Source organism: Dermacentor silvarum, chromosome 7, assembly GCF_013339745.2.
Source record: "Dermacentor silvarum isolate Dsil-2018 chromosome 7, BIME_Dsil_1.4, whole genome shotgun sequence".
NCBI classification, from domain to species: Eukaryota; Metazoa; Arthropoda; class Arachnida; order Ixodida; family Ixodidae; genus Dermacentor; species Dermacentor silvarum.
Window position 1 is genome coordinate 14,550,951 of NC_051160.1, and position 24,152 is coordinate 14,575,102.

Here is a 24,152-nt window from a genome sequence, read left to right on the forward strand (position 1 = left end):
GTATAAGTCTGGAGGTAGGGGGACCGCACTTGGGAAAGGAGCCCGCGCCCTGAATTCCCGTCGAAACCCTCGTGGTGGTTCATGCACCTTCGGAGAAGTTGTTATAAATAACGAACTTTTAGAAAATCTCTTGCGGTTTCCTATGCATTCTATGCAAAAAAAAATCGGGGTAGCTTGCACTAGTGGCGCCAGGCTAAAGACACAGTGAAGCTGATCGGTTCCTAGCTTGTCCTGGCTATACGAAGTGATGCTAAGCTATACGAAGTGTATAAGCATTTCCTTGTGGTCCGTGGCATCGGGTAACACCTCGCGAAGCACTTGCAGTCCGTAGGGGAAGTGGGGCGAAAGCTATGCACAGTGTACGGGCGGCGCGCAGCAAACGACACCCCAAGATGACGTGCGCAGCTGGTGGGGGCTCGACCGAGCCGCCGCCAGAGACGCCTGCTGCTCTCAGACGTCTCGAGCGTTTCGCGCTATAATGCGGGGAAACGGAGAAATGCGGATGGCGTCGGCAGCACCTCTGCGCGTTGCCTCGTTGGCGCTGCTACAATTTGTTTCTGTCTCTCTCTCTCGCTCTCATTTTCTCTTTCTCTCGCCCAAGCATAGTGCGCTACGCTCCACGAGGTGGTTGCTGGGCAACGAAGTGGCAAGCGGCACACGTTACGGCCAGCTTAAACAGCTCCGCTGTTAAAATATTTCAGTTAAATGAACTTCTCAATAGCGAATATTTCAGTTGAACGAACATCCAGCTGGTGAGAGAGGTCTGTCATCAGCTGGATGTTTACAGCAACACTTCGTTTGAAGACTATGTGCAGTAAATTGTTTCGAATGTTCGGTCTGAACAACAAGAGTGCGATGAGGAAGATGCAAAGGCAGAGGCACATTCCAATCCTGCAACTCTAGCCAAGGCTGTAGGGTGCCTTGGAATGTTGCGAAACTTGGTGTCTCAACGACAAGCTGTGCCAGAGGAAGTGCACAAAAACAGACTCCCTGGACAGCTTTGCTACTTGTTGCGCTGTGATAGCACCAGTGCAAAATATAATTACACTTTTTCAAAGTGAGATAGGCAGCAACGAAACTGTTACGCTCCATAAATTGCATTTCACACTTTTGACTCGATGTTTGCTCTGCCCTATGCTGCTCCATATTTTAGCGAATATTTAGCTTAGTGACCTTTCAGTTAAGTGAACTATTTCCTCCGGTCCCTTAAAGTTCACTCAAGTGAGAGTTCACTGTACCAGGTTTGATCCCCACACAATTTCCTGTTTCTCAGCTGCGAATATCTTTTTCCATGTAGCTCGTATGCGTTTTTATATTCATGCTTTAGTCTGGTTGATTGCAACGCTTTCTTTAAAAAAACTTGAATGTAACCTGAGATGTAAATATCTTTAATTATGGCCTCAGCCCAGTGATCACAACTGAAATTCGGGTTAAGTGGGGAGGCTTGCAGGCACGAAGCACTTGAAAAGTGATCACAACCTGTGCGGCATCCTGTACGATCACAATACAGCCAAACACTTTTATAGCGAAGTGCTTGAGGTCTACAGAATCCTTCGTTATACGGGCCACTTTGTTGCAAAGGTCACAGCTCACAATAGAAGCTGGAAAAAATTATCGCTTGGTTTACAGGCCATTTCGTTGTAGATGCGTTCATTGTAGAGGCGCTCGACTGTATACCAGCAGCAAAGAAAGAACAACATACGCTCTCATAGATGCACATACAAAGTTCTCTTCATCATAGAGCATGTTTGTGCAGTACAAGTTTACGGTCTACGCCATTTGGAAGAGGGGTATGTTCGGTTACGTACTACTCCAGAACAGAGCGCTTTCGCATTTGGGACGCAGACGTCGTGAAATAATCTGAAGAATAAAACATAACAGTACTGCAAATACGATGAAGTAAGAGATTTGTAGGTATACTAAAGGTGACGCGCCCCTAATTATACATAACTTCAAGCTATCGTACTGAACAATTGAACTACCTATTAAACTATCTATTACGAATAACAGGTAGTTCTGGACAATAGCTTCGACGCCCCCGAATTTCAGTTTTGTGCCATTTTCAAGACGCCGGTCTCGTATAGCCTTATACTTTGCGGGGACGCTCTACTTTCTCGCGTCCCCTGATATGGTTTTTCCCGAATGGCTCGCGCGCCTCTTGTAGTCCGGCTTTGCTGCGTGGAATTGCGCCGGCGGTGGTCGGTGTAGTCGCAAGCTATTAAAAGAGATGGCGCGAGTGTATCCCTGCTGACGCTACCTAACGGCGGGTTACTCTGGCGCAAAAAGGAGTAGCCTGTTCCTCTTTGGCTTGGGGTCGGCTAACTGCATGCATGTTTCGCGCGCTCGCCGACCGTTCGCGGGACTGTCCTACGGATGGCTTAGGAGCAGGACACCGGAACGATCGTTCGAACAAGCGATGGTTCCCGTGACCGTACACACGAACTATTAGGCGTTGGTGTCTAGCATGGGAGCGAATTCGCTCGCTATCCGGTCGCGGTGAGATGGAATTCCTCGATTTTCAGCTAGCTAACTTGAGTTATTTCTAGCTAACTTCTAGCTAACTAGAGTTACTTCTAGCTAAATTTCTAGCTAACTAGAATTAGCTAGAACTTTTAGCTAGCTGGATCGAATGGCGTTAAAAGGCGCAATAAATGACTTTTTGGTTGTCTCCACGACTGTATTGTCGTTCCTTTGCCCCAAGAGCACCTTTGAGACCCCACAATTTTAAATAGATTTCAACAGACGGTTGATCTTCAGGCGCTACGGTACGTGACGTTCTATCGCTGCCTCGCATTCGTTCCTTCCCCGGTTCTCCGGACCTGTTCGGCTTTTTGTCCTTTATGAAAGCACAATTTCAGAAGTTTCTCTTCCGGTTAACCTCTCTGGCTTTCCCATCACATTTCTCTCTTGTCTCTCTCTCTCTCTTTCTCCTTTCTAGCGTTGGAAGCGCCATTCATCAAGTACGTAGGAGAACTCATAGCATACCCAAGATATTCGCTCCTCTTTGATTAGTTGTCTTTCCTTGGAATTGTCGTATTGTCCGCAGCTGCCAACGCAACCTTCTCTTCTACGCGATTAATTCGCGCGACCTTTGATGCTCGGCTTGTACAGCATGCAGAGCTTCTCAAAGGGCGTCTGATCATTTGAAGCAGTGAGGAGGTTTTGTTACGGTTTAGTTCCAACTTTAGGACAACTTTTGAGAGCTTCGCGGCACTTCAGTTTGTGTCTGATGGCGCAGCAATTATGTGCAGAAAGCACCTGTCTTTCTGTGGTCTCTTCACAAGGTGCACAGAGTTCAGGCCATTCGGCGTTGCATACAAAACAGGAACAAGACAGGTAAGACATAACGGGCCTCGTTCTTTTTCTTTTATGAAGGCGTCTCGCCTGTCCGCAGGCGCATTCTTCAGTACTAGTGTGCTACCTCTTAGTTATTCTTTATGAATTGAACGTATTCTGTAAGGAAGACGAAGCGAACAAAGGTTCCTTTTCTTTCTTTTTTTTTTTCTTGCGAGCATAATTTAACGGAAATCATACATACATTTAACGCATTAGGAGATGTGTTTGCACGGAGCGCGCAGCTATATACAACGGCTAAGCTTAGCTTACTGTACCCTAAATATAATATTGTCGCCGTTCACTGGGAACGGGAGCTTTAATTTCGAGAAGTCGTTTTGTCGCACTCTGTCGGCACACCCGGTAATAGGGAACGCCATCTTGTTTGATTTGGCCTGCGCGCACTCTCGAGCAGATCGTCTTTGTCGTCACCAGCGTGTCTCGATGCAGATAGGAACGCGGCAATTTCATCAGCCACGATCCATCGCAAATAACATCGAGCATCGTTCGGCATGAACCATGGCATGAACCTGTCAGTTGGAAAGATGAAACAGGAATAAAGGAAGCGGAAACAACCACACAGAGCTGCGTCGTTATTTATTTATTTATTTATTTATTTATTTATTTATTTATTTATTTATTTATTTATTTATTTATTTATTTATTTATTTATTTATTTATTTATTTATTTATTTATTTATTTATTTATTTATTTATTTATTCTGATGTATTTTCTTGTCCTGTTTGTTCACGCTTTTTGGCCATGTTTGAAAGTTTGAAATGAATCTTGACCAACGGGTCCACATCATCATCATCTTGTTCCTGCATGACCGTGCGTTTTCTTTTTATGGCGCTAACACCTAGCGACATTATGTTTCTCTAAGAGCACACCGCATGTCAGCCTCAGGCAACCGGAAGTTGAAGTGTCTCTCCGAAACCGCGAGAATAATAAAAACCTATCTAAAAGGAGGTCATGATTCAATTTCAGAGTTGCATTGGATAGATATGATATAGGAGCATAAGTTTAGTTAAGGAAAGGGCCAATTAACCGTCAGGTCTTTCTCATCATTATGATGATTAACCATCATCATCAGCAATGGCTTGGGCGCCGTCGTCTTCCACAGCTGGCTCGGCGCAACCCTCGGCGCAACCGCGCGAACGCACTCGTGCCACTGCTCATGCATTCGTCGTCTTCTTCTACCGCTGGCTCCGTTGCCGCTCATCATTCCAGCGTAGAATTTCACTTCTCTTCTGTCGTCTTGGAGTTTTTGAGACGCTGCACCTGTGTAGTTGACGCACTCACATCGCGCCCGCTTTCTCGATGTTTTTTCGGTGGACCACCTCCAGGGACCCACTGAAGATTTATACCATCTGATCCGGGAAGTGCTCCGGAATCCTACGACACCAATTTCGGCCCAACCGGACCAGTTATCGGCATTGTACGACCATTTTCCCACATCCACCACTTGGCGGCCCCGCTAACCCTAACGACGAGTAGGGCAGCGGTGGCGACGCCGGCGGGTGTGCGCATGGAGACGGCGATCACGGCACCGACGACGAGCCTGATGGCAGGCACTAGCGCCGGGGAGCCTTCCACATCGACTCAGCACATTCCGAAGCCGTCTGTCGACGACGAAGGTATGGACTTTAATGACACTCGAACATCCCTCACGTCATCCCATCACGAAGATGGCACGGTGGACAGAGATAGCGATAATACGCGAGACGCCGTTCCAACAGGCGATGCCGCAATAGAAGCAGGATGGGAGAGGGTCCTGTCTTTACGCGAAAAGCGGAAACAAGCAAAGGAGCGCAAGCAGTCGCACGAAGGAGACGCGTCGCAGGGCGCGGAAGCTAAGCATAGCGCACATCGCGGCCGTCCGAGAAGACGGCGGCTGCCGCCTTTACCCCGGGAGGATCTGAAGATAGTTATCCGTCCGCACCAGGGTCTACCCCTCAGAAATGTGAACAGCCAAGAAATGGCGAGAGCCATAGTGGAGGCCTGCCAAAACAAGGTACTAAGTGATGATTTCATCCTGCGCATCAAGCCGGGGTCAAACATTGCCATCGTCTCTACACCTGACCAGGATACGGCGCGCAGGGTACAGGCCGTCAGTTCACTTAACATTAATGGCCGACCTCACCCCATCAACGCATACGTGACAACTGGTGAGGGGACAGTACGCGGAGTCATTCACGGCATCGAGCCGCATACGCCATCAGCAACGCTCAAAGCTCATCTGAGGCTTCGTACCCAGCAGGTGGAAATCGTGGACGCTCGAATGTTGGGAGACTCGCAGAGTGCCCTGATCACCTTCTTCGGAGACGTCGTGCCAAGATGTGTTTATTATTACGGTGGCGAAAAGACATGCCGGCCATACAGAAATGCGGTGCAGTTTTGCAGGAGCTGCTGTGGCGTGGGACATCGCACAGACGTGTGCCCACAACCCGACCTTCCCGTTTGCCACGTGTGCGGAGCGCGGGAACCAGCCGACGGACATGACTGTTCTCCCAAATGTGCCATTTGCGGTGGAGAGCATCCGACGGGAGATAGGGCGTGCCCCAAACGCCTCAAACCTCTCAGACAGCTTCGAAGACGTCCATCGAAAGGTGACCACCAGAGGCGGCCCCCGCATTGGTTCGCCACAGAGGACGAGGAAGAGGAACTCAAGAGTTTCCCGAATTTCCAGGAAAGCGGGCATCGCGGACATTCTCTAACCCGGTCGCCATCGAGGGAGCAAGCCTCGGTGGACCAGCGGGATCAACAGAGATCATTGTCCAGACCTCGGACACCGCGTCCACAGCAGAAGCAACAAAGACGCGAACAGAAGGGGCATAATCAGGCCACATCCTCTGGGGCCCCACTGGCAAAGAGCCAACCGCAACAGAGTCAGGTAAGCTGGGCGCAAGTCGTGTCTCCCACTGCCAGACCTAAAACACCAAGCACACCTATTACGCAGCACCCCGAATACCGTAAGATAGTAGAAGAGAATCTCCTTTTAAAGAGTAGTTTATCTGAGTTGAGGGCTGAGCTTGAAGCTCTAAAGAGGACGGTGACAAAGAACACACAGCTAACACAGATACAACCTAACAACAGATCAAGCAATGCGCAACCAGTGACAACAGAGCAATTGGCACAGAATATGCAATTGCTGTTCGCAGAGTTTCACAAGTTCAAACGACACATGGAGGAGTGCCTCGCGACGGGAGCAGGAGGAGGAACTCGTAAGAGAACTAGCCACAGTCCGGGGGCCCCCACGAGAGGACCCAAGAACTTAGAGGTTTCGGACAGCGATTGTACCAATCATGGCTAGTCACCCAAAGACCAGATCCGAAGAACGCATTGAGATATGGCAGTGGAACTGCAACACGTTGGGCAGAAAGCACGCCAACTTCACACAATACATTGAGTCGGCGCCAGTGCCTCCGGACATTATTTGCCTACAGGAGATAGGAAAATTTCGCCGGAGCCTTAAGGGCTATGATTTATATGAGCATCCGGACTACCCTCAGATAGCCGCGTACGCTAAAAAGGACGTGGCGCTGAGTGTAGAGTACAGTCAGGGGGAACCAGTACAGCATCAGATAATTACAGTATGGCCGCACAAACGGGGTAAGCCTAAGACGGTAATCTTAAATACTTACAGCCCTCCCAAGGAGCGACACGCGGATTTCGAGAGCATAGTGGCGGAAACGATGAGCAAGGCAATGGGCAAGGATAAGATTATTATTTTAGGGGACTTTAATGCGCAACACGTAGAATGGGGTTATAAGGTTAACTCTGCAAAGGGGCGGACGCTGCTAGATCTCATGGAAAAATACGATCTCGCACTTCTAAACCAGGTCGACATGCCAACTAGAACGGGAAACAGTGCATCCAGAGACACATCACCCGACTTAGCCTTTACGAATAGGGAGGAGGAAGCGGTATGGACAAACCTGGGGGATAACCTTGGAAGCGATCATTTCATACTAAGCTTATCCGTAAACTCTGCGAGCATAAGACGGAGAGTGACCGAAGCTAGGTTGACAGACTGGACAAAATACCGCAAGCAGCAGGTCACGACAGGGTCGATCACGGACATTGCGGAGTGGGCAGCTCAGCTAAGGGACACATTAAAACGAGTGACAAAGACAGTGGTCACAACCGAAAATTACCCCGTGGTGGACAAGCACCTAATGCACTTATGGGAAGCCCGTCGAGGGTTGACCAGAAGATGGAAGAGGCAAAAGATGAACCGCAAGCTTAAGATAAGGATCGCTCAACTGGCCGAGCAGGCGAATTCGTATGCGCAGGAACTATATGAGGGGAATTGGCGCCAATTTTGCAACTCTCTCAGGGGAACACTCGGGACGAAGAAAACGTGGTATGTCCTGCGCAGCATGATGAACCCGGGGGGAACTAAAACGGCTACACAGAAAACGCTAAAACTAATAGAAAACGAGTACGCAGGCGACCCAAAGGACTTGATCCAAAAGCTCAAGCATTTTTATGTGGGACCAACTGCGGGTGACATAACGCGTCGCAAAGAGCGGTACGAGGGACCGCCCCAGCCGGATATGGACGCTCCGATTACCGTGGCTGAGGTGTATGCGGCGGCTCAATCCTTTCAAAAGAACACGGCACCGGGACCGGATCAGATCACAAATGCCATGATCCGGAACCTCAGTCACGAGAGTTTAGAGGAGCTCACCAAATACTTTAATGAACAGGTATGGATAGAAGGAGGAGAAATCCCCAATGAATGGAAATCGGCCAACATTATCTTGATTCCGAAACCGGGCAAGCCTCGAGATATACAAAATCTCAGGCCTATATCCCTGACCTCCTGTGCAGGAAAGCTCTTCGAAAAAGTAGTACAAACTCGACTCGCGGACCACATGGAGACAAACGACCTTTTTCCCGCGAACATGTTTGGTTTCCGTCCCAACATATCTGCGCAGGATGTTTTCCTAGCTTTACAGCACGAGGTACTACACCCACATATTGGGGCAAATGACAACGTAGTGCTGGCCTTAGACTTGCGGAAAGCCTTCGATACAATATCTCACGAGGCCATTCTGCAGGGCCTGGAGTCAGTGGGCTGTGGAGAGCGAATATATCAATACGCAAGGAGCTTCCTGTGTGATCGCAGGGCGACCATAGGAATAGGATCCACAAGGTCGGAACCTTTCACGCTGCCGAACAGGGGTACCCCCCAGGGCTCCCCACTTTCTCCGCTCCTCTTTAATGTGACCATAAGGAGGTTAGCAACAGAGTTGGAAAGGGAAGCGAGATTAGGAAGTGCCATATACGCGGATGATATCACCATATGGGTGACTCGAGGATCCTACGGTGAAAAACAGGACCTCTTGCAGTGGGCAATCGACCAGGTAGAGCTTTTCGCACGGGAGGCGGGAATGGCATGCGCCCCCGAAAAGTCAGAGTTCGTTCGGGTGCGTGCAAGATATTCCAGGCGGGCAAACCAGCCGAGTATAGAACTCACTCTGAACGGACAGGAAGTCCGCGAAGTGCAAACCCTAAATATTCTGGGGATATGGATTCAACCGAAAGCCAACGCGGAGCATGCGATACGGTTGCTAAAGGGCACGGTGATGAATGTGGCGAAAATGATCCGCAGGGTCACGCGCAGTAGAGAAGGCTTTTCGGAGGACGAGACAATTAGACTAGTGCACGCTTTTGTCATCAGTCGAGTCACGTATAGCATCCCGTACTTAAACACCACCGCACAAGAGATTAAACAGTTGGACATTATAATACGACGAGCATATAAGGCTGCCCTTGGGCTCCCTCAGAGCACCAGCACGGAACGAATGGAGAAGCTAGGGGTGTACAACACCTTCGAAGAACACGCAGCGGCCGTTTTCTTGTCTCAGAGAGAGAGGTTAGGCAAAACCAAACAAGGGAGAACTGTTCTAAACAGACTGGGGTATGCACCTCGACCGTTTTATAGCACAGACGATACATCACTTCTCGATAGGGAAATTCGGGCACGTATATGCGTAGCACCAATCCCAAAAAATATGAGCCCGAAGTACCACGGGGGAAGACGAGAGGCTCGGGTGCGAGCATTGCGAAGGAGTTTCGAAGGCAAGCCGGACGTCTACTACACGGACGCAAGTTACTCTGGATGTGGCATACACATCGCAGTCGCCACGTGTCAGGAACGGGTAGTAGGGGCATCAGTAAAAACCGCATGTACGGCAACCGCTGAGGCGACCGCGGTAGCTTTAGCTTTGAAGGACGCCGAATGCAGAGGGACATCCGCGGCTGTCATCACCGACTCACAGGCGGCGTGTCGCCTCTTCCTGTCAGGGGCGGTACCCCGGGCGGTGATTAGGATCATAGGCAATAAGCTATGTAATTTTCACAGCCTCACGTGGTGCCCGGCACACGAAGGCATGGAGGGAAATACGAGGGTGGACCGATTAGCTCGAGTACTAAATATCCGAGCGGCGGACCAGCCACGTAGGGACTTTCCAACGACTGCGAGAGATATCTTGGAACAACAAAGAGAGGAAAGACGGGAGTTCGGCAGGCCCCATCCAAAATTGACCAGACGGCAAGCGATGGACTGGCGCCGACTCCAAACGAACACTTATCCTAATCTACACAAGCTAAGACAAATACATGGCGAAGCGTACGCAGACAAATGTCCGTGGTGTGGCGAAAAGCCTACATTGCCACACATCACACTCATATGCGCGAGAAGACCTCCACAAGCGAACACACACAAATTTACTAAACAACACTTTCTAAGGCAGTGGGAGGCATGGCTTGCGGACGAGGAACAGGACAGTCAGCTGGCTCTCCTGGACCAAGCCCAGCGAGCCGCTCAAGCCAGTGGGGCCCTGGACTAGGGGCTCCACCCACATTTTTCTTGTTTTTTTGCCTTTCCCCATTAAAGTTTACTCTCTCTCTCTCTCTGTCGTCTTAATGGGGGAGGCCGCGCCTAACCTAACGCGCGCTCCACCGGCGCGTTAGAACACGTCGTCAGTTGCTCCTCCAGATGTGTTAGGAGAAAGACGTGCGTTAGACTACGGTCAAGGGGCTGGCGCCATCAAAGGGAACATTAAGGTCGCCTGCAGTTTTCTTTTTTTTTTCAATGTAGCCACACACTGCGCTCCCTTTGAACGAATTCGTTCTCAGCTCTGACTTTTGAAACATTTATTCGAGAAATTTAAATAAATATTTGCGCATAAAATTTGCTGGAAGACAGCGCTGCGTGCGTCATATCCTGTTCGTCTTGTCTTCCTCACGCTACACCTAAGAGCCATCAACCGCCAGCAAGCCCAACTTCCCACGTGTATGCCTTGGCCGAGCATGCGCATCTGTCGAATAAAGATGAAAGGTCTTGTGGGATACGTGCGGCGTCACTCACTCGAGCCAGAGCACGCCCTAACTGCTCTTCGACGGTATAACAAAAAGACTTCCTTTCTTTATTTCTTCTTGATTCCCTCGACCTTTACACTGGCACCTGGAGTGCAATGACGGTGTCGGAAGGTCTTTTTCTTAAATTTTGTTTTTTCTGTTCTTGCCTTGAATTTTGTTGTTATCCGGGAGAGTCTGATTCACAGCTGCGTGAAGGCTCGAAAACTGATGCGTGCCATGCGTGCCAGACAAAATGACAAGCCTTTCATGTTGAGCGGTTAGACGGACCCGTGAGGAAGGAGCCGAGTTTTCTTCGAAGCGTCGGGTTTTAATAAATTCACTTTTTGGGGGGCTGGAGACGCTCCTAAATTCTCAATTATCTCAACCAGAGAGATAAATCAGTCGAAACGTTTAGTTTCCAGACTACCAACACTGTTCCAAGGTCCAAGTGCTCATGTTGGAAAGCTCGAAAACACCGTTACTTTAGGCATTGTGATGCTCGTTTCTTCGCATTATGTGACCGAACCATTTCACCGTCATTCGAATCTCGCCTTAGCCGGAATGTGGCGGACCACATTCAGGCTGCGTGCGAAATTCGCAGGTGTCCAGTCAAGGTACTGCACTGGTGCATCTGGATTGCAGCTTGCTTGTACGTGATGACCTCCTTCGCTACCTGTGAAGTCAGTAAGTAACAAAAGAAATTCCTACAGAATCCATCTCAGGATGAATGTCGGCGTTATGCGATTAGCAGCAGGGAGAATATGTAGGGACAAACAGTACTGCCAAGGCCGAAGCATGCCATGTATGAGGCCGGGCTCCTCTCTTGCGCTTCACTCTGGACTAACAGCGCCATTTAGGCGGCGAGCGCTAGAAGCCGGCGCGTGGCCTCAGAGATTTGTGGCGCACAGGTGTGTGCGAACGCTGACTATTAAGCCTTGCCTCCGTGTGAGCATTCGTGGCGCAGAGCGCTAAGATGTGTCGGGCTGCCGTGCTTGAGGAATCCGTATGAAGCCGGTTCGATTCAAACCTCACCGCAGCAATTTGGAAAGTTTTTTTAGACAATATAACACTAGTAGCATGCGTAGCTCGGCTTGGAGTGAGCACACGTGGGCGCCAGTTTCTCTTATGCAAAAGACGCAGGAATGAAATGGACAAACGTACAGTATTTCATTAACCGCTTCGCTTCACGTAGATTCCAGGTGCGTTGGATATGCATTCTTTAACGCGATAGCGTTAAGGGCCCTGTGTCAGCAGAAAATCCGGCGTTGGTGTCGGACGTCGGTGTCGGCGTTTAGCATCGGCGTCTGGCGGAAATAATCATGCCGAACCACATCAGTCCCGAACCACCCCGACCGGACTGGGCCCTTCGCGTGGCGCTAGGCGTTAGTGAACAAAAATTGAATTTATAAAAGTAAAGTCCGTCAGAAAAATCGTAAAGTACGACTTAACCACAACCTACAGGCGTGGTAGCGTCGGATTGCAATTTGAATATACGAGAAAAGAGTCTGATAAGCAGTCAGGCATCTTTGAATGCTATCGCGTTCCACTCCTAAAGGCGAAGCTTAAACGTCCTCCAATCCTGATGGTGTTTCGCTGTACTTCGATTCTGGGAAACATTGAGGGGATGTTGAAAACCGAGCCTTTCTAAATTCTTATCGGGCCCCATGTCGCAGAAAATACGGTATCGGTGTCGGCGTCAACGGCGCCCAATAACGCTATCACGTTCCACTCTTAAAGGCGAAGCTTAAGCGTACTCGAAGTTTTTTTTTTTTTTTTTTTTTAATGCCCACAATTTTTTTTCGACAGCACTACTTTCAGAATAGTCCCACATTTTTGGTGAGGCACCGGCACATCGAAAAGTGTTCGAAGTATCCAAAGAATTCTAATCGCATTAAAAGATATTGAACCGTGCTGTCTTGATGGAGGAGTACAGCAGTAACGACCAAGCAGCTGTAGCCTGCGTTCTTCGAATACTCTACCATAAAATGCCGATCGCATTAAGAGTACTTTGAGTTATACTTATGACGTCTCTGTATATTTAGCATACGATGAGTGAAATGCCAACGTATTTGTTCAGAGAAAGGTCCTTAGTGCACGTCTCAGAAAAAAACACGTATCACACGAACGCTTTCACTGCTTGAGGTGTGAACAGAATGGATCAATCCGCGCAATATTTGCAGATATTGGTGTACTGCGGCTGCGATAAATACGTCATCTCACCAATTTGATTGTAATGACGCAACATTTGCGTCTTATTTCTATTCCGAAAGCGATTTCCGTGTCATATTTTGATGCTTTGACCTCGGACCTCGAAGTATGCAATCAATTTTTTTTTAACGTTTTGTTGCAGACTAAAACTGATACACGCGAACTTTTTGGGTTGGAGGCGCTCCTAAATTCTTAATTGTCTCAATTTCATGCAAATTCAATGAGCTTATTATACCAGTATAGAGTTATAACTCTAGTGGTCAGTGGTATAACGCCAGCATTAAGAGACACCTTCAGCATACGATGGTGCTCTTTGGCCAGACCTGGCCTTCGCGCCATTAAACACCACATATCATCGTCACCTTCAGCACAACTTTGCTATCGCTTTCAATACTTAGCATTGTGATTAAACTGTCAGTTTTCTACCCCTCTGGCGGTTTTGCATTGGGGAAACATATTGTGGTGAACGCTCATATGTCAGCATTTTTTTTTTTAATCTGCGACCTGCGTTTTCACCTTCTCTCTGTCGCTTCGCAGACAGAAGTCTTCCCAAAAGGCTAAACCACGTGCTCACCCGTAGCTCTTACTGGGGCGTCACGAGAAAGTGGGTAAGCTGGCAAGACGACATTCCTTTTCAATGCATGTCACCTCTATAAATTGTTAAAGCCACATAAGAAATATAGCAGGAGGGACGCTGGATGGCAAGGACTCATGAGGACAGCACTTAAGAATGCATGACCTTAAGGCTGGTTCATCGTCGACGGCATCGTGTATATATATATATATATATATATATATATATATATATATATATATATATATATATATATATATATATATATATATATATATAACATTCCAAAAAGAAAAAAAAAGACGAACTTATAGCACATCTCTTTATTGACGTTTCAGCCGGAGGACCGTCCTTCGTCGGATGATTCACTCCGACGAAGGCGGGTCGTCCGGAACGCCTGTTTACTTCTACCTTGATCTCTCATCGCGCTCGCCGTCCCAGCGCCTGAAGCCAAGTGCCGCTTTCTTCTTCATTACACTCGGCCACACTGACATAAATTTAGTTAGTTAGTTAGTTAGTTAGTTAGTTAGTTAGTTAGTTAGTTATTTTGAATACTGCTGCTCTCAGCTGACAGCATATCAGGAGGGCAATACCATATATGAAACGTTTTCAAATTTTATATATATATATATATATATATATATATATATATATATATATATATATAATGCTTTTTTGCGGCACCATTTTGTTCGGTGGCCGCATCTTCTTCATTCTCCTAGGAAAGTGCCGACACACCTGCTACAGGAATGGACTACCTCGCCGCCACAAGCACGCACCAACCCACATTGCGTTTGCACGAAATGTACAGCTATCCAAATCATCAAACAACTCGACCCCACAATATGGAGCCCCCATTCAGAAGCCGCAAATAGAGGAACTTTCCGTCTATGTATAGATCGACAGCATAAGCGAAAAATCCCTTCCTTGGCTAACCATTATCCATTTCAGCCTTCGCACTCACTCACGATAATACTCACTGTAATACGGTAATACTCACGGTAATACGGTAATGCTCACGTCTACGCACTTTCATCAGTACTCATTCATGTTCTTACTCAAATCAACTCGTACTCATCTACACGTAATACTCTACACCCACACCCGTTCAAACTCACGCCCATTCACTTCCACCAAGCCTCACTCATGTTCGCCCTCAAAACTATTCACGCCAGCAAGCACTCACTAACGTTCGCACTCACGTGTACCCGACACCCACATGAGCGCTCTCGCGGCGGTTTTAAGTGTGACGCAACTTGCCCACAGTCGAACCTTCGTGGTGACACCAGTTCATACTTAACATTTGCCAGAATCACAGATTACGCGCTCGATGTCGGCCGGCCGCAGGACCTCTCCGACCGGGAGTGGAGGGAGGGACGGCAGTTCATCCTCATGGCCTGGCCTTGGCTTCTGCTGCACTCCGTCATCGGTCGGGCACTCGCTCACGTGATGCCGTCGGTGAGCACTTTCGGTAGATGGACCATTGGGTATTCCTTTCTTTTCCTTTATTGACCTTGTTATACACAAAGCCGGAGAATTTACAGCCTTCCTGAAAAGACTGCACCTTTCTTTTTTCAGCCGGTGGTGCATAATTTGTTACTATAATATATGTTCTACCTGTTACTAATAGTTCCGTCCTACCATCTTTATTCAATATTCAAAAACCTTTGTACGTCGCATATGTATTCAGTCCCTCTTAAAAGCAACCTAGGTTTCCTACTGCTCGAGAACGTCCAGTGAGTACAAAGCTTCAAGGAAACACTAATACATGATCGCTGATTGCAGTTCCAAGATACCTAAAAAAAAGTTATGATAATCTTGCGTTCTTTGATATATGACAATCTGATGTGCAATAACAACCACCCTTTTAGACAATAAAACATCTGACAGGTGACCCGCCACGGTGGCTCAGTTAGCTAAGGCGTTGCGCTGCTGAGCTAAGTCGTTGCGCTGCTGAAGCGTTGCGCGCATTTTTCCTCCATCGAAATGCGGCCGCGGCGGCCGTATTTCGATGGAGGAGAAATACAAAAAATGTGGTTGATCCCTCTTATATAGGAATCGGTATAGAACACGAAAGTGAAACGTGTCTTCACAGAAGTAGTGTAATGTTTATTGCACATTGATATATAATGTCTATTGGTGTTTTGTGGCTAAAGCGCCCTTAGGCGTTGATGCACCCACGCTGACGCCTGGTGGCACGTCTCCTCCATCACGACTACCAACGTCGATGACCATGAGCAACCGTCGTGCATATGGAAGCTGCACTACGCTGCACACGCTAGCACAACGCGAAAGACGAAGCACGTAACTGACACACTAATACAACGCGCAAGACAAAGCACGTAACTGAATCGTCACCGAGTCAAATCAGCGCGTACAGCGCGTCGTAATTGCAGCCTCCGCGATCAACTTCAGAAACATTTTCAGAGCTAATTGCGGAGGCCACGCTCCGCTGTGCTGAGTACGGTGAACGCCACCTAGGTGGCGTTGGTAGTGCTTCTTGATGCCAGCGTCCCTTCGAATGCTGGCATCGAGGCGTCGTAGTGCTGAGACCACCGAAGCGTTCACTGTCGGTGCGCGTTAGTGTCATAATGCAGTACTTCTCTTTTCTGCTCGTAGGCGGCGGCACCGCCCCGAGCAAGAGCGCGGGTACAGGGAGGAGTGTTAGATATATAAGGCGCGTCTGTGTAGCTCTCTGCAAATGCGTTTGTGGCGCAATGGGTTAAACGCTCAGCGATCTATCGTCGCGGACCGAGAGGTCGTGGGTTCGATTTCCAAATTTTGCATGTTTGTGGAACTTTTTCTTCTGGTTTCTTTCTTTGTATTATGTTCGTGTACATTGTAAGCTGACGTATTTCCGTGACGGAAATACGTCAGTGAAGTCTTGGTGGACCCCGGCATAAAACACTTTCGTGTTAAAACGCCCATGTGCTTGCGTTGTAGTGCACGTTAAAGAACCCCAGGTGGTCAAAATTAATCCGGTATCCTCCACTACGGCGTGCCTCATAATCAGAACTGGTTTTGACACGTAAAACCCCAGAAAGAAGAAGAATCTGATAGGTGGTTGCAAATTGCATGAGAAATTCATTCGCTGTACCCTCTAACGTTCGCCCGTAATGTACTACGTGGCTCAACAAGTAGATTTTGTTTGGCTTGGTTTGGTTTGGTGCCTATTTGTATGGCCCAACCAACTACGGGGAATCGACCATGAATCGGCCGGCAGTTTTAGAACAGCGCAATCTAGATGACAAGGAGCTGCTTGGTTTTTTTTTTTTCATATCCCTTGCAAAGTTCTACATGCCAATGCACGAAGGTGATAACCAGCTGAGGAATGCAAGCATGCTGTGGCGGTAGGATAATTGTCACCACCTGGCGAAGCATGTGACCTCATTGAGTTGCGTTTTAATGCGTAGCATTATATGGCGAGTCTCAATTCTATGCGAAACCAGAAAACCCCTTTCACAATACAAGGGCGAGAATGCGCAGTTTAAGCCCATTGTGAGCGCGGTTGATAGCTACCATCCGGAGTACAGTTACAAACGACCCACCGTCCGCGATAACAACAGTTGCGCCAGCGCAAAACAGTTTACGAACCCGTCCGCTTTTGCCGTTGCCCGTACGCCATACGTAGAAAGGAGGCGTTAAACACAGGCCAGAAACGCTAAAGCCTGTATTAAAATTAGGAGTTCAAAAATTAAATTCTGGGGTTTTACGTGTCAACACCAGGATTCGATTATGAGGCAGACCGTAGTAATGGACTCCGAATTAATTTTCTACGTGTACGTGGAATGCACGGTACACGGGCGTTTTTGCATTTCACTCCCATCGAAATGCGACCACCGCGGCCGGGATTCAATCCCGCCACCTTGGGCTTAGTAAAATGGGGATAGCAAGCAGCATGTGATGACCTGGTAAACACACGATCAGTGAGGATGGAAGCTGACTAAAGGGGACCCGAAACGAGCGGATGCGCCACTCGTGCAATAATTGCGTGCGTCCGCACAGCCGTTCCCTTTCCGCTGCCTACGACGGCATTAACGCGTTGGCTGTATATGCTGCTCCGGGCATCGCGCGAACAAATTAAGAGGTACCTTCCTGAACGGGAACTGTGGAAGTTATGCCCAGCATTATATGGTGATTGGCATGGTGCAGAATTTATATGCTCGGCAATGTAAATATGTGCATCTCTCTGCTCGTACTCCTCACGGATTTATAAATAAATAACACACACTGCATCGCAATAATCCCGCCCCCCACATACACACACACACACACGAACACATCCTTACGAAGCATAACAGATTCTTAGCCACGCTGGCCACCATATAATATGCTACGCATATCTTGCACAGTTCCCGTTCAGGGAGGTTCCGAATAATTTTATTATCGGCGTGTCGTCATGTATAGCACCCGGATAAAACACATGCATGCATTCCAGAAACGTGTTTGCCTTGCTCCCACACTTGACATTCCGATGGGCCTTGTGAAAATCCGTTTGCGTAGATGACATTGACGTCAATGAAAACGCTGACCTTGCTCGCGAACCTCGACAAGCACATTATGCGAAGGCATCTATGTTCTACCGTCTGATCAGGAATTCCTGAACGCGTATCATGCTTGACCTATGTATTGTATAGGCATTTCTGAACTCGAACCTTGAAACTGAGACTTGACGTCATCATTGCTCTTTCCTTCTCTCTATGAATCTCTCTCACGCTTGCAGAATTCTTCTTGTGTCAGTTGTCTTCAATATCTATGAGTGGTAAAGAATTACTTATGAGCAAAATTATTGTTGCCAACTTATATCGTTTACCTACAACAAAGGTTATCTGAACAATCACTTCTGTTTCCTTCGAAAGCTCGGCGCCAGTGTTAGATGAAATTGTCTACTCTTTATTGTCATAAACATTAAAAGTCTGTGGAGACGACGTGTTCCAATTTTGTTGAAGTTTGGCAATTTGCGAACAAGTTTTGTTATATAAAAATCAATCGGTGTGAAATAAACGTAATAATTAAAGGAACATAGTTACCGTAATACCAGGTGTTCGTTTTTCCTTATTTAATTCATACCTTTAAAAGTTTTTCCGTAGTGGATAGCGTAATTCTGTCACGTCATTTGGATTACTTGAGGAATCGGACATTTCTTCCACAACAAGTCGCATTGCGACGTTAGCTAACAACAAAGGTGCAGTAATTATAGTTAAAATCATTCACGTCAGGACGTATGTCCCAATTGCAGAATTAATCCGAGCCGAAAAGAATATTCATTAATCAATCAATCAAGTTTATTTTCCAGTTAGCAAAAAATTCAGGATGTAAAGAGCAGATCAGAGTTGTAGCAGAAGCAGGGGAGAGGCAGAAACGCAGATGCAATGTGAAACACTGTGCCGAAACACAGCAGAAATTATCTGCTTAGCACTAGTTTCTGGAAATGCATTCTCAAATTCCGTTGTGAAATACACTGTTGTTCTATTGAATTATTGTCAGCGGTGTCGAAAACCGAAGCGTTGACACCTAAATGTTAAACTCAAGTGAGAAGTGCTTTTAGTTGTTTTTTTTTTTTTTGTTTGTTTGTTTGCTTATTTCTTTGTTCGTATTGTGTGGCCAAAATTAGTTGAGCACTGAATTAACCACTTGTGGCTCTGCCTAGGAACGAGGGAAACTCGAGAGAGGATTCTAAAACTGCCAAGCCATGAGCGCTTCGATCATAAGGACAGTCAATGGGGGTTGGCTCATGGGCGATCAATTTGTTGGGCCATTACTGCAATGTCTACTGAGCTCCATGCTTTTATTTTTAATAAATATATATGCAGCAGGGCAAGCTGCTCGAAAACAAACGTCAACCAATCCATGTTTCCTTGATGGCGGCGTTTTCGAGTGTCGCGTACGTCAGCTTCAATTAAAGTTCGGAAATCTGCCAAATTGCTGTGTATTGCTTTAGAGGAGTCCGAGACCCCGTCGGGCATGACTCGCACTCGGCCTCAGCACACATTGTCTTGGCCTCCTCCATGTTTGAAGAAAGAATTTTGAAAAGTCGAGCCTGACGTAAAACTCCTTGTTAACACATGTTACGTCTACGTTCTTAAGACGTATACGCGTATTCCTTACTCGACACAACACCCGTTGCCTTCGGCACACCATTCGCAGCTTGTCCCTCACTACCACGCTGCCTACTCACTTCTCTTCGTGACCTTCAAGCTGGGCTGGCTGAGCGCCGCCATCTTTTTCGCCGAGCACGCCGCGTTCTTCGGGCTGGCCTGTCTGGGAGTGCCCGCTCTCTGCTACGGGGCGGCACTGCTAGCGTTGACACACTACAAGGTCTTCGACTACGACATCTTTGACGTGAGTTGGGAACGACTGTAACAATGATGCCTAAACAAAGGATTTTGATATAGATGAACCACAGTGACGGCGGTACCGCCATCTAGTCTCATGTAGGATTTGTCATCCAGAGCGTGGAAGTCCAGCCTACTTGGCTGCGGCTGCAGTTGTTTCCTAACAATTACACGTAGCACTAAGTAGGGATGGGCAAAAGAGCGGGTCGCCTAAGGCCGATAAATCACAGAACTATAGGATTCCATACACGCACGCATGTGCAAACGTACGAAAACTATAGCAAAGTTTGGTTTTTTACTCGCGCTATGTTCAGCGAAACTGAAAAACACTGGACCTCACGCGCTCGTCAGGACATCTACCTGGTTTGACAGGCAATCCGGAGTTTCCTTTGCAATTATTTTTCAGTCAGATAACCCACAACGTGCGACATTCATACAGCTGCGGCACATTCAACCGCTTGTCACTGCAGAGTGAATGTCTAACAACCTTATTTTAGACTAGCCAGTTTAAAGAATTCAAAGCAAGAAGTTATATCTGCAAGTATGCGACATACAACAGCAGTTTCCGATGTTCTTGGCTATGTCACAGGGCCGAGACAAATGTTCTCACTCGTCTACAGGGCGTGTACCAGTGGTACGGCAGGAACACCTACTACCTCACCGCGGTGACTTTCTACTGGACGGCATTGCGGTGCCTCAGCTTCTGTATGGACTTCCTCTGGCGAAGCGAAGAGACAGATTCAGAAAAGAGGCAACAGCAGCGCCGCCTGCCCGACTACTGGAAGACACTAGCATATGCCCTCTACCTGCCTCCACTGCTGACGGGACCTTTGCAGAACTACGATGACTTCGATGCATCGGTATGCGATTTGCCCTTTGTTTCATTTATAGCATAGGGAGGCGCAGACATATATCGGAATGTCGGAACACGTGTAAGGGCTGGTGGCGACACCTTGCGGAGCTGTGATCAACCATGGTGCGCGAGTGGCATCGTTCTTTTGAGCCGTTGTTTTCTTCGAAAAAGAAACGCAAATATTTTCCCGCTGATTATGTCACTGTAAAAATATTTATACATGAAATAAGTGGAACACATTCAACATAGATGAAACAAGTTCGGCAAGCTCTGCCACCACCAGTGATACTTCTCGCGTCTACGTCTTACTCGGCTAAGTCAGTACGTGTCCTCTGTTCCAAATCATTTTTTTACCATGCGGCTGTGAGCTCAACTTCGTGAAGCCTCAGTCGTTAAGCGAAGGAGTATAAGGTGAACCTAGATTATAGTAAGCCACACATATGTAATAATACCTTGAATTACGTTTAGGTTGAGCATGCCGGAGAACAATGTTAACGACGTGACACAGCCAACTTTGCATTCAAGGAAGTATGAGTATGCAACGAAATACAAAGGCGCTTATAAAACGGATAGGTAGACTTCTACTGGTGTTTTCTCTGCATTACCCTAAGACATAGAATGAAGCGTCAACGTGATTGTGGACCACAGTTGTCTCAGTAGAATGTAATTAGAAGACATGCTCACTAAAGGCGATTTCCTTCCCGCCATCTCTGATGACGCACGTGGAGTCAACGTAAAGCGAATTGACGTAGAAATGACGCTGACCTGAAGTCGTCGAGCCCTTGACTTCAAATGAACTCGACATTTGATCTCATAGGAACGCTAACAGCATTTTAAGCATAAGTGTACGTCAAAGGGCTAATATCAAAGGGTGCGTAGAATGTCTTTTTCCCAACGGATCATTAGAGTCCTCTTAGGCTCGTCAAATATGTGGCACTGTACTCTTGTGAAGATCTCATGAACTGTCTACCCATGCGCACAATAAAACGCACGACGCTTAGCAAATCTGAAAATCTGTGCGACAGTGTCATGCACCACAATATTGAAGTTTTGCTGCATCAATGGATAAACATTATGTAGTTTCCAGGCAAAGAAACCTATCTCAGTGCATTCAACGCTTATTATTGCCTAAGCGGCTTCTCGTAGAATCCATGAGTGCTGATATTAAAACCACGCTTCACACCTCGAACGCTTTCTAGTGATGACTCTTATTGCAATAGCAGAGAAGCATGGTTGAGTTGGTGGCAGTTCATATTCGACAAGCAGCAGCGCTATCAGCGCTTGTGTTGTAATCCTCCTGTCTTTCTCGTCTGTAGCTAGCGTTGCTGCTTGTCAAATGTGAGCACTCCTATTACATTCAGGTGGCTTGATACACAATTTCTCCAACATAAACTTTAAGACGAAATAATAGCAAGGAAACGTTTACAACATTGAAGAACAGGCGTGCTTCCTTATCGCGTGCGGTGAGGCACACCGCTTCAACTGTTACGAACGCGAACACCCTACCGAAGTTCTTCAACTGTACTGCCTTTGACCAGACGTGCTATGTTGACTGACGCAGAGTGACAGTCTCCGCCTGTTCGCACTGGGGACCCGATGTGTAATTTTATCATGACGTGTGGCCTTTACGCAAAATTGACGAGGGGCTTCTAAAAAAAGCAACAAACTGAAATCCCCAGGCTGCGCCACTAAAGTATCGCAGGGTGCATATGTGACAGACGTGATCGAGAACCTGTGAATTAAATTTATCTGATCTTTGCTTACACAAATACTGCTTTTGTAAAATTAAGCAAGAAGGATCACTACTGAGCCCTGCGTGTGATGTGAGAGACGACATAACACATCCAATCTGCATTTGATTAATTAATTAATAATTAATGATGGGGTTTTACGTGCCAAAACCACTATAATCTGCATTTGAAACTTTGCAGTCCAAAAGACCATAGTGATGTCCGCACTCCATGTCCCTCAAGGGCTACTCTTTGAGGTACAACACGTACTTGGACCATGGATTAGTGTCCCCTGTGCATCTCATGTTACGAAGATGCTTTTATCTTTTCTGCACGACGGGAGTCTGAACGAGTTACTTTAACTTTGCATGTTGTGCGGCGTGTACATTAAGTGCTGTATTTTATGTGTCGTATGTCGTATGTATTGGCGTTAAAACTGGGAGATTTCTGGAGATTTCCGCTAGTCTCTTCTTTAGCAAACGCCTGCAGATATCCATACACATCCGTAAATGTGAGAATTTTAGCTCATTCTATCGGCGCGTTCTGCGTGCAGGTGACAAAGCCCAAGCATCCGGTGTCGTTGGACGAAGTCAAAGCCTGCGTTGGCGGTCTTCTGCGCTCCGCTGCCCACTTCTTGCTCATGGATTTCATGTGTCACTACTTCTACAGGTAAGCAGTGGCGGCTCGCATGTCATAGACACAAATGACAAAATGATACGTTTGAACGGAAGTGACGATGAAGTTTTGACCTTTTACGGCATGCCGATTTTATTCAGTGTTCATTTGTGGCTGGGACGAGAGAAACACTGATAGGGGGCAGACATACATCTGTGACCGAATTTTACATCTCACGATTCTTTCGCAGTCGAGGATGGCAGAAAACTAGGTGGGGTGATGAAGTTAGGAAATTTGCAGGCGCAAGTTGGGGAATCAGCTAGCGCAAAACAGGGGTAATCGGAGATCACAGGGAGAGGCATTCGTCCTGCAGTGGACATAAATATAAGCTGCTGATGATAATGATGACGATGATGATGATTCTTTCTTGGAATAACATAAACTTGGTTGCTGATCCCGCAGTCACAGCGCGAATTCTCCATCGACGTTTCAGACCACTTAGTCACAATTTTCCTGATTGGTGGTTTCTTCTACGCGGACGCGAACGCGGACCAACATTCTCTTGTTAATAAGTACGTATGGAAGCCTGAACGTGTAATACTTATTAACAATATCTCTTTGATCGGCGTCCTTTCTTTGTCTTCTGTCATGAATTTACTACCCGACTAGACGAGATTTCGTAAAACCATCGATTCGTTGGTTTCTGTCCCAATCTTTAGAAGTGGCGCCTCACTTCACTGAGCGACAGGAAAATAAAGTAACTGTGCGGTGAACATTTTCTCGATTACGTGGAGCTAGAACTGCTTAGACGTTTGACCGGGCTTTGGCCATATCAAGGTGTGAAAATTTTCAGGTGTGGTCCTTTGACATGACAGCTTGTCTAACAAGCTTTCTCATTATTGTTAGCACGTGCTTACTTTTTGCACTTTATAAATGTTGTCTTCACACTTTCAAGTAAGTGATGAGGCCTTGGTAAAGCCCTTAAACGAGAGAGAAAGAAGGAAACGCAAATAGGTTAGTAAGGTAACTTGTGGTTTGCTACCCTACACTGTAGGAGAGGAAGGCGATATAAAAATGAGAAAGTGCCAGAAAGTGTCAAGCGGGAGAAGCAAACTTAGCTGGAATGACACTT

At 47.2% G+C, this 24,152-nt stretch overlaps 1 protein-coding gene across 6 annotated transcripts in view; it reads left to right on the forward strand.

The window, feature by feature from the left end:
• The first annotated feature begins 3,128 nt into the window (after positions 1-3,128).
• LOC119457569 (protein-cysteine N-palmitoyltransferase HHAT) overlaps positions 3,129-24,152 on the forward strand; it is a 108,314-nt gene continuing 87,290 nt past the window's right edge. The window contains exons 1-7 of one of the 6 annotated variants that reach the window (XM_049670224.1): positions 3,129-3,336; positions 11,262-11,389; positions 13,451-13,521; positions 14,835-14,945; positions 19,635-19,829; positions 20,443-20,682; positions 22,959-23,074. In XM_049670224.1, coding sequence (XP_049526181.1) covers positions 3,230-3,336; positions 11,262-11,389; positions 13,451-13,521; positions 14,835-14,945; positions 19,635-19,829; positions 20,443-20,682; positions 22,959-23,074 — 968 coding nt within the window. In that variant the 5' untranslated portion in view covers positions 3,129-3,229. Of the gene's footprint in view, positions 3,337-11,261; positions 11,390-13,450; positions 13,522-14,805; positions 14,946-19,634; positions 19,830-20,442; positions 20,683-22,958; positions 23,075-24,152 lie in introns of all 6 variants that reach the window. The other 5 variants (XM_049670227.1, XM_049670225.1, XM_037719176.2 and 2 more) reach the window with 5 other exon arrangements.